This window comes from Staurois parvus, unplaced genomic scaffold (assembly GCF_062004578.1).
Source record: "Staurois parvus isolate SC_StPar_1 unplaced genomic scaffold, SC_StPar_1.0 ptg000418l, whole genome shotgun sequence".
NCBI classification, from domain to species: domain Eukaryota; kingdom Metazoa; phylum Chordata; class Amphibia; order Anura; family Ranidae; genus Staurois; species Staurois parvus.
Genome location: NW_028318214.1, coordinates 1693945 through 1710264, shown reverse-complemented (window position 1 = coordinate 1710264; position 16320 = coordinate 1693945). Strand labels below are relative to the sequence as shown.

Below are 16320 nucleotides of genomic sequence, written 5' to 3'. Positions count from 1 at the left end.
TTGGTGCATGGCTAGTGCTGATGTCATCACGCTGCCAGAGCCACTGGTGGTCCGTTTCTATTACTGCTCTGTTAGCATTGTACAATGTGAGTATCTTGTTAGAATAAGTTGTGCTTTTATACTATGAGATATTTATCATTTACTGTATATCTTTGCCAGTATTGTGTCACATCCCTGCTGGCGAGGACTGTGGTTCCCAACAGCAGGTCCATACATGAGAACACAGCTGACAGATCTCTTGTTCCAGTGAGTGCTATACAGACCTCCTATAACATGGGGGCTTATATTCTGGTATGAAGCTGGTCTTTCTGTATGGTGGTGGAGTTCACATGAGGTCACAAGGAAGTTCACAGTCAACAGTGATGGACTTTATTAATTAATTTATTTTACTATTTGCACGATTTGAACATTCAAAATGCTTGCACGTAATTATGGACTTATTTGGTGATTTAAAGGCACAGTGCAACAATATTTAGTTACTAGTTGCTCGTTTTGGTCTAGGGGGTAAAAAAAAATTTGCTTACCCAATCTTCCCCACAGCTAGACTGGTCCTAGCAGCTTCTTCCCCCCTGCACTCCAGGGTCCTGATGCCATCAAGACCAAAGCAAGGTCCATTCCCTGCTTTGGATGTGATGATGCTGAGGGATGATCCACTGTTGGAGCATGGGGAAGTGCCATCTGCCAGGGGAGAGGAGGGTCAGGTAATTAAAACTTTTTCTCCTCTCCCCTAGGCAAAACAAGCTAATGTGAAATGCTTCTGGAGTTGGGCTTTAACAGGGAGCTCTGCTGAGAGACCACTGCTTTCGCATAGTGAGCAAAAGCCCTACTCTGCAGCATGCTGGCAGGGGATAGGTTTCCTACCAAAGTTGCATTTACTTTGTAAAGAAAACAAACTATTTTACAGAAAACAGCCTAAACGTGAGTAGAAAAGCCTGTTCCCTGCCAGCATGCTGCAGAGAAGGAAATTTGCTTTCTGTGGGGAAGCAGTGGTCTCTCTGCACAGGTCAGAGCTAGAGATCTCCAATCTGCAGGCAGCATGAGCTTTAACAGTTGCAAAGCTATAAGCTTGACTTAAAGCCCAACTCTGGGCAGCTAAAAAGTTGTACCTTGCCGAGCTGCTGCGGGTGCACTGCAAGGGTTAATTACTCATTTTGGTCGAAACGTAATCACCGTTCAGGGTTGGTCTGCACCAGTATCACCTCCACTGCATACTAGCAGGTGCTGGACCTGTCCATTGCAGGCATCATAGTAGAGAAGAAAAATCCGGTTGGCCGCACATCCAATAAAATCACCTTTATTTAGCCACTTGAGCTCCAGAGGATTTACCCCCCTTAATGACTCTTTTTGCTACTCGGCGCTGCACTAATTCAACTGAAAATTGCGCGGTCATGCAATGCTGCACCCAAACAAAATTTCCTCCTTTTTTTCACACAAATAGAGCTTTCTTTCGGTGTAATTTGATCACCTGTGCGCTTTTTATTTTTCACGCTATAAACAAAAAAAGGCCAAAAATTTTGAAGAAAAACAATATTTTTTACTTTCAGCTATAAAAAATATATAGTAAACTCAAAGTTGGTTATAAATTTAGGCCAAAATGTATTCTGCTCCATGTTTTTGGTAAAAAAAATCCCAATAAGTGTATATTGATTGCTTTGTGTGGAAGTTATAGCGTCTACAAACTATGGTATAAATACTGCAATTTACGCCATTTTTCTGCTATACAGCGCTGCGCTAGTTTAACGGACAATTGCGCGGTCATGCAATACTGTACATAAATGAAATTTACATCCTTTTTTCCCCACAAATTGAGCTTTCTTTCAGGGGTATTTGATCGCCTGTGCGGTTTTTATTTTTTGCGCTATAAAAAAAAAGGCTGACAATTTTGAGGAAAAAAAACAATATTTTGGACTTTTTGCTATAAAACATGTCCAGTAAAAAAAAATGCAAAAATCAAATTTAGTCATAAATTTCTGCCAAAATGCATTCTGGGACATGTCTTTGCTAAAAAAAAACCCAATATGTGTAAATTAATTGGTTTACGTGAAAGTTATAGCGTTTACAAATGGCGGGAAAGATACTGGGATTTTACATTTTTATTTATACTAATAATGGCGCCGATCAGCGAATTATGGCGGCAATCAGCGACATATGGCGGCGACCAGCGACTTATGGCAGGACTGCGGGACTGCGGCGGACATTTTGACACTGGGGGGGGGAACTGACTTGGGGTCACTGACATCCCCAGTGACACCAATACAGTGATCAGTGAAAAAAACACACTGAAACTGTACTAATGTCACTGGGGAGGAAGGGGTTAACATTTTTAGAATTTTCTGTGTAAGGGGAGTGTTTTACTAGGGGGTGGGGGTGTGTACTGGACGGGGTAGGGGGGGGGGAGGGAGAGGGGAGCTGATCGAGGGAGAGAAACTCTGCAGCTTCTCACAAGCTGTCAGAGAACTGACACAGAACAGGGCTGTGTGTAAACAATGCAGCCCTGCTCTGTGTCAGCGATCACCGTCAATCGCGGGAAAACAGCCGGTAAAAACCGGTCGTGACCCGGCGGCTGACACCCGCGGGACAGGTAGTAGCCATTTTAAAACGTGCTTTTGCCCACGAGTGCCGCCCTGCCGCCGTTTATATGCGGTGGCTGGGCGGCAAGTGGTTAGACATACTCAAAATAGACACCAAAAGGTACAAAAGAGGGAACATAACACTCCAACTAACGCGTTTCACGCCACCATCAGTGACACCAAAAAACTTACCAGATCCTCCCCATAGTTAGACTGGTTCTAGCAGCTTCTTCTCCCCTACACTCCAACGTTCACAGGTCCTGATGCCTTCAAGACTTCAAAGCAGGGTCCATTCCCTACATTGGATCTGTTGATGCTGAGGGACAGTCCACTGCTGGAGTATGGGGGAGCACCATCAAGTAAGTAAAAATTGTTCTCCTCTTCCCTAGAAAACAAGCTATATTTAAAGGTTCCTGGAGTTGGGCTTTACCAGTGAGCGTGCCAGACCTTTTCAGAGAGACCACTGCTTCCATACAGTGAGCAAAAGTCCGGCTCTGCAGCATGCTGGCAGGGGACAGGCTTTACTACCAAAGCTGCTTTTACTCTTTAAAGAAAACACATTGTAACACTTTGCACACCTTTTTGCTTTGATGTAACTGGAAACTCTTTGGCTGATTTATACTGAAAGTTCAATTGGGCTTTAAAGTTACCTGAAAGTTTTTTTCTTTCCCTTAAGTTTTCTGTCTTCCAGTTGGTGTCAGATCTATGTGGATTTGGTCTAATGAAAGCGAGGTATTTATAGAAGCGGGATTAGAGGTAAATCTGAAAATAGGTTAAATCCCAGAGAAAAGCTTTGAAATACATCGTTCCTAATCGGCGGCGAGGCGTTGGTGTGAGGATTAACAGATAAAGGCCTTACCTGACTTTTCCTTTGGTGTTTCGAAGAACAGTTGCTGCAAAGTTCTGAGTGACGCCAACAAGACTAATCCCATCTACTTCCAAGATCTGATCGTTGACGAGGATCCTGAGGACGCGGACAAAGTGACAGTTATTACAGCCAGCAAAGGGAAACGTGCATTCAAACAACAAACGGTGTAAATAAAAATGAAAGATCTTGTGATGAAGGCTCATGATTAGACGAGTCAGCGTACAATTAGAAGACAGGATCTGAGCAGCATTTAGAAGTAATAAGGTGTTCTTCTTTACCCCCCCCCCCCCCCCAACACCCTACATCTTCTTTTCCCTGCTGTCCTTCACCGCTGTCCATTGAACTCTTTAGCTGCCAGAGCTGTTTCTGTGTTTTTTTGCACACGTTAAAAAATTATTTTAGGCCCGAAGATTACTTTAAAACCCCCCAAATATTTTCTGAAAGCAGACACCCTGCAGAATAAAACAGCGGTAGTTCTTATTTTTTAGGTCACACAATATTACCGCAACGGGTTATAAAGCAGAAACATTCAGTAAAGAATGCATTAAAGTTAATTGGCACACAATATATTAACCAAACATAAAATATAAGGTTGTGCAGGGTTCATAGATACTTAAAGTGTTACTAAACGCACAACAGTAACATCAGTCTGTATATGCAGTAAAGCATGCTTGTTATACTCACTGTGGAACCTAAGGGGTTAATCCTCCACATTGTGTAAAAACGCTGTTTGATCATGTCTTCTCTGATCCTCCCCTACTTCCAGTGCCCCCCTCTTATCTCCTGATAAGACATATGGAGTCACTCTGCACATGCTCAGTTTGGTGTGTATTGCTATAGAGGTTTTTTTTTTCTTGGGAGAGTGCATGTGATCAGCACAGGGCCAATCAGCACTGTCCAGACAGAGGTCAAGGGTTCTGCATTCTCCTAGAGCAGAATGAAAACTCCTCCTACAAGCTGTAACCAGTGCTCAGCTGGAGACTGATAGAAGTCACAAGACTGCTATATACTGCTGATGAGAAAAGGTATTTAGCAGTTTACATTTATTAAAATAATTGCATTTCCATATTCTGTGTACTGTGGGAGACCGGATATAGTGAATGCAGGGTCCGGGGAGACCAGATATAGTGAATGCAAGGTCCGGGGAGACCAGATATAGTGAATGCAGGGTCCGGGGAGACCAGATATAGTGAATGCAGGGTCCAGGGAGACCAGATATAGTGAATGCAGGGTCCGGGGAGACCAGATATAGTGAATGCAGGGTCCGGGGAGACCGGATATAGTAATGCAGAGTCCGGGGAGACCGGATAGAGTGAATGCAGGGTCCGGGAAGACCAGATATAGGGAATGCAGGGTCCGGGTAGACCGGATATAGTGAATGCAGGGTCCGGGGAGACTAGATATAGTGAATGCAGGGTCCGAGGAGACTAGATATCGTGAATGCAGGGTCCAGGAAGACCGGATATAGTGAATGCAGGGTCCGGGAAGACCGGATATAGTGAATGCAGGGTCCGGGGAGACCGGATTTAGTGAATGCAGGGTCCGGGGAGACCAGATGTAGGGAATGCAGGGTCCGGGGAGACCAGATCTAGTGAATGCAGGGTCCGGGGAGATCAGATATAGTGAATGCAGGGTCCGGGGAGACTGGATATAGTGAATGCAGGGTCCGGGGAGACCAGATCTAGTGAATGCAGGGTCCGGGGAGATCAGATATAGTGAATGCAGGATCCCGGGAGACCAGATATAGTGAATGCAGGTTCCTGGGTTTAGTAATACTTTAACATGTGAAGTCTAAAAGTGGTAGTAAGCCGCAAAAAAATAGAAAAGAAAACTGGGCCCCTGCAGGATAATGTCAAAATCATGCAAAATCATGACAAATCAACCTTAAAATGAAGCCCTCCAGTGGTGTGCTGTCAGTGCTGCCGGGGCTTCCATCTTCACCCGGTCTTCCTTCTGGATTTGCGGACTTCGGCCGCAATGACATCACCCCTGTGCATGTGAGTCATGGCCATGGCACGGAGCTCTGAATGGACAGCACGGTCCATTCAGAGTGCAGTGCGCATGCGTCAGTGACATCACCGGCTGCTGCTAAAGTAAATATTTTCTAAATGGTGGATGTTTAGGAGATATTTACTGTACCTACAGGTCAGTTTTATTATAGGCCTATCTGTAGGTATAGCTGAAAAAGATGACTTTATTACCTCTTAAAAGTTGCTTGCGCCTATGAAACAGCGGCAAACTTCGCTACCTTTAATTTTCTATTGGTGATGCTTTAAACGCCTCTACATGTCATCAGTGTAACAGTAACTGTGAAACATGGGTCTAGAATTATTGCGCTCTCTCCGGTGTGCGCAGGATATGTAACATGCGTAGCATAATCAATGTTTTCACGCATATTTGCTCTTGATGCGCGTGTATGTAGGGGGGGGGTCTCAACATTTCTTTTTTTTAAGTGCTTGGGTGTATCCTTAATGGTTTTACACTTTTTTCACAAAACTTTATTTTTCATCACATAGGGGACATAAAGCCATGTAATTTTTTTTTTTGGTAACAAATTCTCTTTAAATAGACATCTTTTAGACCCCTGATGATGTCAATGAAGGTAATGGAGTGCAGATTTTGCTCCATTAGCTTCTTCTTTGGCCACATTGTCGGAGAAAGTGACAGCCGTATCTGGATGTGATGTTGTACACGTCACTTCTGGGTTCTTAATAGAAAGAGGAGATCAGCAAATGGGTGTTCACTGATCTCACATCCCTCTATATGGATGCCCCTGATGACGTCATTCATGATGAAACACATTGGGTGGAGTCAGAGGGTGTGACGTCAACGTGCAAGCGTGTGTACCTCCAAGAATTCCGTGTTGTGTAGTTTCTTACATGATTTTTTGCACAACATCTATGTGTTTCTAACTGATTTTAAGCCTAATATTTGCTGGATTTACACTATTGGATCGGTCTTTGTGCCTTTTTTTATATATAATGCATTGGTCTGGTTTATGCACATGAGATATTATTATTATTATTATACAGGATTTATATAGCGCCAACAGTTTGCTCAGCGCTTTACAATGTAAAGGGAGACAATACAGCAACAATACAGTTCAATACAAGAGGGTGAGGAGGGCCCTGATCCTGGGAGCTTACAATGTAGGAGATATGAGCTCCTAGGAAGGTGTCAAGCTTGGTGGTGACCAGTCTTTGGAGTAATACACAAGTGTTGTCTGACTTGAGGGTCACAGTCTCTCTGGTAGTCTCAGAGCAGTTGGTGAAGCACATGGGGTGCTTTGGATGTCCATAACACTGAATTCAAGAAGAGGATCCCTTTTCTTGGCACTTTATTTCACTCACTTGGTGGGAGTCATCTATGAAATTTTGGACGTTTTGGTTAACCTAATGATCTTGTTTTCTGTCATTTTTCTGTTTTATTTTAGCGCTGCACTATTTTGTTCTTTATTGCTGTAATATATAGTGTATCCTATGTATGGTGCCAGCAGCTCTTTTGAAAGTTTTTTCTAGCGCACACATTTCATCAACTGCCTTACCAGTCCTGAGTCTGCCAATGGCAACCCGGAGCCTGGAATACATGGCTTAGGTATCACAGATCGGTGAGGTTAAAGCAGCGAACCCCCAACTAAAGCTGGCCGTACCCTGCTGGAATTTCCTTCAAATTTTACATTTCAAGAATGTTCATTTTTCGATTTTCCAATCAATAGTGGGGTCAATTCAACGTTTGATTCAACATTGAGAAATTTCGAAGGCTCGTGATGGAAATTTTTTTGTGGAACAAACTAGTTTCTAATAGTGTATGTGGTTTTCATTTCATTTGTTGCAACACTGAATGCTAAGGCTACATGTAAACAGGACACTTCTGAACGATGGAAACTGACTGCTGGAAAGTGTAGGTTAAAAAACATCTGTTTAGCTGCGTTTGCATACCGCATTTATGCGCGTTTATGAGCGTTTGTGTTTAGAAGCGTTTTTTAAAGATAACCTCAGGAGACCTTCCAAAATGCCCAGAATGCGCTGAAAAACAGTAACATATTAACCATTTCAGACATTTTGAGAGAAATAGAGAGAGCAAAAGCAGAGAGAGCAGTATGTGTTGAGATTAGTTGTCTTTTTTTTTGTGGTGTTTGGATGTGTTCCAGCTCATTTCTGCATAGAAATTATTGCAGCAGTGTCTAACATGTTTTCTTTCATGTGAAACCTCAAAGTATGGTGTACCGGGTCCATTTGAGTACCGGGAAAATGTTTTGCATGCATTTTTCATGATGAAAAAAGGCTCTGGACAGCATCTGCAAACGGAAGGGTTATAAAAAATTTTCAAACGCAAACGCTTATAAATACGTTTAGCTGCATTTACAAGCATTTGGCGTTTGAAACGCTGATAAAATCTACTCCTGAACGCAAGTTTTCTGCGTTCAAAAAAACAAGTGTAAACTCAACTGCTTGTAAAGGACTGTAAACGACGATGTGTACATGGACATATAGGAAAACATTAGGGAGAGTTCAGGGGCTGCCGAAAAAAACGCAGAAAAGCTCCTGAACGTGAGTTTATCAGCTGCAGTGTACATGAGCCCTAAAAATAAATTAAACTTTGAAGCACTTTCAAACGATATTAGTCACGTTATTGAATGTACTGAGAATTTTCACAGGAATTTCTGTATGCAAGTTTGTTCAAAAATCTACTATTGTATGGCCAGCTTAAGGCTCTACATGCAGAGTGGCAGGGGGTGCCGCAGAGCGCTCCAGCACCTGGCAATCTATCACAGGCGCTACTTTTTTCCTTTTTTAAAAACATTATTACAGTTATTTATAAAGTGCTGGCAATATATGCAGCACTTGGCATACTGGATGTTCCCACCAGTCCCTGGCCCAAGGAGCTTACAATCTAAGTTCCCTATCTGACATGTATACATACACATAGTAGGAAACTGACGTATGCACAGGAAGAACATGCATAATCCACACAGATAGCATCCTGACCAGAACTCGAACTCAGTACCCGAGAGTAGAGCACATGACCGCGATTAGCATGCATGGCTCTTTCCAAACAATTGAGGAAGATAAGGAGAGGTTCCGGAGCTCATGGAGGACGTTACAAGGAGGCAGAAAAACACAGCAAGAAACAATTTCATGAAAAATCAATGATACATTAAAGGATACAAATTACAGTGAATATACCCAGTGAAGTGACTGGCCTCATGTGCTACACGGAGATTAACCAAATTCTCGTATATATTATTGTTATTATTATTATACAGTATTTATAAAGCACCAATAGTTCGCTCAGCGCTGTACATTATAAAGGGGGACAGACCATGTGACAGAACAATACCAATACAATGCAAAACATGAGGGGATCGAGGGCCCTGCTCTTTCAAGCTTACAATCTAGGAACGTGATACCTGTTTATCTGATGCCCTCTTTCCCCTACAGCAATTTAAAGCGCAGAATTTATACAGCTTGTCTGAGCTGCTAGAAAGCAGGGGACGGGGAGCTGAAGTTACACTCTACAGAGCTCAGTGAGTGCTGATTGGAGGGAAGAGACACACCAACCCTCACACAGCACACAGGAACAGAGTAGAGGCTGTCAATCACAGGCTGTGTGCTGGAGCTCCCTACCCATCACCATTTTTCTCTTGATGTCAGGAAAACATGTCGGAAGTCACTCATGCTGATAGCAGAGGAACGAGGCAGCAGGCAGAATTGACAATTGGATTGAGACAAGTACACATTATAGAGGGATATGCTTTGTTCATATTTCATGTTTGAGGTTTGCAAACACTTTAATACAGCTCTGTAATCATTAATGCATCATTAAATGTATTTTTTAAACACAAGCAGTGTAAGCACCTGGATATGACCTGATATGAGCCTTGTGCAGTCCCCTGTACAACAGAGCTGGAGTGTGAGAGGAAGAAGCAGCACAAGGAGGCAATAGGGGTTATTTACTAAAACCTGAGAGTGCAAAATCTGGTGCAGAACTGCAAATCAGCTTCCAGGTTTTATTGTCAAAGCTTAATTGAACAAGCTGAAGTTAGAAGCTGACTGGCTCCCTTGCACAGCTGCACCAGATTTTGCACTCTCAAATTTGAATAAATAGCTCCCAAAGAGTGTCCTGACAAGAAACATGCTGACAGGAGAAGAAAGCAGAGTTCCAGAGAGGTGAGCTCATTGCTGTCCTGCTTCTCCTTTCAATATCCAGTCACAGTCACTATGCAACTATGATAAGAGGCATGGAGGAGATCAGCTATGAGAAAAGATTAGAGGAAATGAATTTATTCTCTCTTGAGAAGAGGAGATTAAGGGGGGATATGATCTCCATGTATAATACATAAGGGGGGATATGATCTCCATGTATAATACATAAGGGGGGATATGATCTCCATGTATAATACATAAGGGGGGATATGATCACCCTGTATAATACATAAGGGGGATATGATCTCCATGTATAATACATAAGGGGGGATATGATCACCATGTATAATACATAAGGGGGGGATATGATCTCCATGTATAATACATAAGGGGGGATATGATCTCCATGTATGATACAAAAGGGGGGATATGATCTCCATGTATAATACATAAAGGGGATATGATCTCCATGTATAATACATAAGGGGGATATGATCTCCATGTATAATACATAAAGGGGATATGATCTCCATGTATAATACATAAGGGAGGATATGATCTCCATGTATAATACATAAGGGGGGATATGATCTCTATGTATAATACATAAGGGGGATATGATCTCCATGTATAATACATAAGGGGGGATATGATCTCCATGTATAATATATAAGGGGGATATGATCTCCATGTATAATGCATAAGGGGGGATATGATCTCCATGTATAATACATAAGAGGGATATGATCTCTATGTATAATACATAAGGGGGGATATGATCTCCATGTATAATATATAAGGAGGGATATGATCACCATGTATAATGCAGAAGGGGGGATATGATCTCCATGTATAATACATAAGAGGGATATGATCTCCATGTATAATACATAAGGGGGGATATGATCTCCATGTATAATACATAAGGGGGGATATGATCACCATGTATAATACATAAGGGGGGATATGATCTCCATGTATAATACATAAGGGGGGATATGATCTCCATGTATAATACATAAGGGGGGATAAGATCACCATGTATAATACATAAGGGGGGGGATATGATCTCCATATATAATACATAAGGGGGGATATGATCTCCATGTATAATACATAAGGGGGGATATGATCTCCATGTATAATACATAAGGGGGGATATGATCTCCATGTATAAATACATCAGTGGTTCATATAGTGAACTCGGTGTAGAGTTATTCACCCTGAGGCCATCACAGAGGACAAGGGGGCACTCTTTACGTCTGGAGGAAAAGAAATGTAATCTCCGATCTGAGAGCTGGGAAAATGTGGAATAGACTCCCTCAAGAGTTGGTTCTGGCCATTGCTTTAAAAAAGCCTGGATTGTTTCTTAGATACACAGAATATAACTGGATATAACATTTATAGGTAAAGTTGATCCAGGGAATATCCGATTGCCTCTCGGGGGATCAGGAAGGAATTTTTTTCCCTGCTGGAGCAAATTGGATCGTGCTTTGCTGGGTTTTTTTGCCTTCCTCTGGATCAACTGTGGGTATAGGATCATAACTTTTTTTTTCTATGGTTGAACTGGATGGACTTTTGTTTTTTTTCAGCCAGACTAACTATGTAACATTTTGGGGATAGGTCCAAGATGACCTGGGCTCAGAGGAAGTGGGTTAAACGATGCTGGCTTTCAGACTGAAGACATCTAGTGGCAGAAGAAAAGTACTGCGGGATAATCTCCTGACTGTTGATGAATATTGCAGCAAAAGCTGATTTTGCTATCTTACCTTTTAATGGTCTGTTTGTTTTTATCTATTATTTTTGGTGGCAGTGCTGTTTAAGCAGTGGTGTTGTATGATTTATTTTTGGAGAATGAGGATAGTGTGTCCTTAGTGTCCCCTTCATTTTGGTAAGGATTAGATTGGGTGATTGGGTTTACATAGACTTTAATCATCATTGCTGGAGGCTTTTAAAAATAATCATTCCGTTGTATTATTGGAAAGTGTTGAAGAACAGGTTTGGAATAAACAATTCAATATTGTGGGCAAATGGTATTAAAATCAATTAGGTTTAAAGTGTTTCTTCAGAGTATTTTGTTGTGTGTAAATGTACCATGTCGTGTTTTAATTATATCCGATGATGTGTGCAGTCTATTTATTGAAAACCATTGGTCGGTAGAGGGATCTTTTCCTGGATTTATTATGAAATGTTGAAGAGGAGGGAGCGGGATGGAGCCATTGAGGGATTTGGAACTTGAAACGACCACCTTGCCTTACCTCAAGGGCTCCTTCACACTAGCGGTTGAGAAGCGGTAACATCCCATGGTTGAGCCACATTTTTACTGCTTCCCCTTTAGCTTCAGAGCAGTGCCATGGCAATGATGCTTTGCTTCAAGCCCACAGCAGGAACTGTACCCCCTGACACTTTTGGTGGGCGTAGCATCCACTGAACGCAACCCATTCAAGTGAATGGGGCCATTCCGCAAGCGCCTGCAATGATCAAGACAGGGGTCGCAATTGAAATCCAGCTCCATGCTGCATACACCTGGATAGGAGGAGCAGCAGGTCGGCTGCCTACAGAGAAACCAATCTCTCTATTTTCCTCCTGCAGTTGCTGAATGCCTGCTTCTCCTCCTCTCCCTCCTGCAGGCGTTCAGTGGCTGCAGGAAGAAAATGGAGAGATCGCGGCCTCTGTATGCAGCTGCCACTCCTCCTATCCTGCTGCTTTCTGCTGCCTGCCTGTGTGTTCTCTGGCCCCCCGTGCTCTTTCCCGGCCCGTCTGTGCTCTTTCTTGGCCCTTGTCTCGTTCCCTGTAGCTCCCCCTGTAGGGGATGCTGTCAGGATGAAGGGCAGGGGTGGACTGACAACTCATGGGGCCCCCGGGCAATAGGGGATCATGGGGCCCTTGTGTCCTTGCCCAAACTCAAAAAAGCCTATGAAAAAGGTACCAGGGGCATCTCATGGGGCCCCCTACTTACCCCGGGCCCTCGGGCACTGCCCGAGTTTCCAAATGGTCAGTCCGCCCCTGGGGAAGGGGTCGGTAAATGTTTCATTTACCGACCCCTTCTTTGTCTTAATGTATAGAGTCAGTGATCTGTACCGATCACTGACTCTGTTCATTCATAACTGAGGCATTCAGTGCAGCTGAGGCTGCAAAGATGGAGGTTGAGGACTGTGTACTCAATCTCCTTTCTGTGTCTGAAAATTGGAACATCAGAGGTCTGTTTAGACCTCTGATACCGCTGACATTTCACCAAAGCCCCCTGATGGGGATCCTAAAAAATTTGTAAAAAATAATTTTTAAAAATGTTGTAAAAAAATTGATAAAAAATAATTAAATAACAAAAAAATAAAAAAACACTGACACCAGTTGTTGAACTACCAGGGTCACAAAGTTCTGCCATCGGGCTTGTAGGGAAGGGTGCTGGCCAGGGGTAAGGCTGGGCCCTTAATGGCTTCTTGTGCCGGGGTCATGAAGGTTCTAGTTACACCACTGGATCAAGGCGTTCAAGCAGGCAGTGAGAAGGCCATACAACGCTTCCCCACTGCCTGTCAAATGCTCTCTGAATAGCGATCTGATCGCAGATCACTCTTCAGAGGCCAAGGCATGTGTGAACGAGCCCTACAAGTGTATAAAAACATGCTTTAGCTCAGCCATTTTTAAATGATATAATGAATCCATTGCAAGTATTGCTGAAATTTCAACTTTCCCTCCACGGCTGTTGGCACCTAAGCGTGGGTAGTAGGTGCGAGTTTGCCACACAATGAGTGGGAAAAAACGTGCCATGCTCCACTCCAAAAAAAAATACAATTTAGAGCTTCTTTGGGACGTTTGTCATGTGTAAGGCAGCCCATTCAAATAAATGTGGGAACTAAAGTTCCTGCTATGCTGAGATGTGAATGGGGCCTAACTGAATGACTCCTTGTGCTGCTTCCTCCTCCCCTGGTCTGAGGTCTGTTGCACAGGGACTGAAAAAAGTCAAATGATGTGCCTAAAAATGATGTGTCTTTCACAACAATATACTCACATTAAATAAACAATCAACAAGCATGTAATCAGTAACTGCAACACTCCTCCTGAGCTGTGAGATCAGCACCAAGATGCAACACTCCATCTATCCAGAACTCCTGACGGCATCAAGCTCTGACCCCTACGCGTTCCGTCAGTTATGATTTTGTCTACTCTCCAATCTGCAAGTGGACTGCCTCTCAGTTTCCTCACATCAAAAGCAGTGCTACGGGCCCTGCATTGTACCTGCAGATATTAGAGGACTTTTGAACACCAAAGTGTAAGAAAGAAGAGGCTGTTTGCACTGGTCTAGCAGCATAGAATCAGGCAAGTAAAACTGCCTTTTCCATTGTGTAAAGCACTGTGCAAACTGTTGGCGCTATATAAATCCTGTATAATAATAATAATTCCCCTAGATATAAATGAGCATGTAACCCCGGGGAAGCCCCACTGCAAGGGAGGATTTTATCTGCCCTTGAATTCAGCTTTAAAGGAGAAGTGGAGGAACACTGTGAAGATCATAACAAGGTGACAACGCTCACTCACAGTCCAATGAACAAACAGGTGACACAGGAAGCTACAAAGCCCCAGTTATACCGGGGTCACCATCCTGACTAGTTTGGCAGAAGTGTCTAAATCATAAATCTAGCTGAACAGAATGACTACGGGTTAAACAGTTCAGCTATCTGTATCTCAGCGGTATTTAGTTAGAATTGTACTATAAAACCCACGAAGTTGAAGCTGAGCTTTAAAGTTCTGTTATCTATATCTGAGGCAGAATCAAATGCTGGATCCAGTATGACAGTTACACTAGCTACTGGTAATCACCAGCAAAAGCGCCCAGTTCATCTGACCTACAACAAAGAGTTAGCTGGTAACCGCGGAAAATATGACTTTTACCTAATTCTTAGGCCTGTGTGACTGTAAAGTTATCATTTTATTTATTATCTTGACCAGGGGACTAAAGATGGCTTGTCCCCGGTCCCAGTGGTGTATTTAGGTTTTGTGCTGCCCTAGGCAACACAAAAATTGGCTCCCCTCCGCAATGGAGAGATCCTGACACTGACCAACACCACCCTCTCCCACGAAGAAAGCCTAACATTGACCAACAACACCCCACCCCACCCGAGAGAGCCTTCCACTACCACCGCCCCCCATACACTGGCAAACCCCACCTTCCCAACCCGACAAGAGATAAGACACTCAGATTCACAGCTCCGGACATCCCCGGGAACAAGATTCAGGCTCTGCATACACCATCAAGCAGCCCGCAGCCTCTCTCAGATCCCACCTGGTCCCCGTGCTGAGTGTGTCCCTTCTTCCTTTCCTTCTTTCAGGGGATGGCACTGCTGCCCTGAAAAATGCTGCTCCCCCCTGAAAAATGCCGCCCTATGCAAACGCCTTGTTTGCCTTGCGGTAAATACACCCCTGCCTGGTCCCCTCTGACCATTACCTCCCCCCTTTTCCAGTAAGTAACAACTCAAACAAGAAGCCGGAGTTAATGGTCAAAACAGCCTTTTATTACAACAATCAATAAATAACATTTGAAAATAACTGGAGCTTCAAGGTCCTAGTAGGCATCAAGGAAAGAAAATACCTGCGTCCTACTTAAAATAGGTCTCCAGCCGCAACACCAGTATCTCGGAGACAACCACTGCAGATAGCACCATCAGAACAACTTGTAGCCGTACCTCAGCCGGGTCCCTACAAAGTACTTTTTTTGTGCCCACAGTAACCTACGAGGACCTTGCACCCCACTGGCTGCCCGTCTGCACCAACCATCACAACCACAACCATAATAAGCCAGTAAACAATGGGTGGGTGGGAGGGAAGTTTTTTCTGGCTAATCTTCCTCCGGACTGAAGACCCCCTGAGACACAATGTCTGACCACCCCCTGTGGCCCCACCCGCTCCCACCTGAAAACACCACTTAGAACCCCCCATCATGCTTTCCTACAAACTAATAGGACTCTCATCTCCCAAACCCTTTAACCCCTTCGTTCGTGTTTTTTCTTCTTTTACTCTGGGCCTCCCTTTATTTTCAAAGCTTTATAAGGCACAGACAGCTACAATGTGTACTGGCTGCATCAAGTCTTGGGTTGATGGGTGAAATCGTCTTCTTAAAAAAATCATGGTTCTGGTCACCTTCACTCCACTACCTTAAAGCTGAACTCTGGGAATTTACCAAAGTATATCCTTGAAGTGTGCCCCCCAGCCTGGCACTGTAATGGTTAAATGCTCAGTAAGGCAGAACCAAACTCTTTCAGTGAACGCTGACTAGTTTTAATCCTGAAGCTGCTAGCATCAGTAAATAGATAGGAAGGTATGTATATTATATTTACTTGTAAACTTTTTTTTTTTTACATTTCTTCAGTTACTTCCTGGTTTCTGGCCTAGGCAAATTATGCCAAAATGAAATATTCATAATAGTCATTTAAACTTGCCAACCTGATTACATAAAATCAACTAGAAATCCGTGGTTGTTACACAATAACATCAATTATATGTATAGTGATATAATGCTCATTGGATGTCCTTATTAAATATATGTATAGTCCATAGACTTGTGCATTTGCTCTCAGTGCCACACATTCACATCAAGTGCACACATATGCCAGGGTCCCCTGCAGGGGCGGACTGACCATTTGGAAACTCGGGTACTGCCCGAGGGCCTGGGGTCAGTAGGGGGCCCCATGAGATGCCCCTGGTACTTTTTTCATAGGCTTTTTTGTGTTTGGGCAAGGAC

At 43.4% G+C, this 16320-nt stretch overlaps 1 protein-coding gene across 1 annotated transcript in view; it reads right to left on the bottom strand.

The window, feature by feature from the left end:
• The window catches only part of PPP1R9A (protein phosphatase 1 regulatory subunit 9A), a 312177-nt gene that overhangs the window by 105454 nt on the left and 190403 nt on the right, over window positions 1–16320 (bottom strand). The window contains exon 5 of the mRNA XM_089687140.1: window positions 3430–3534. Coding sequence (XP_089543266.1) covers window positions 3430–3534 — 105 coding nt within the window. The remainder of the gene's footprint in view (window positions 1–3429; window positions 3535–16320) is intronic.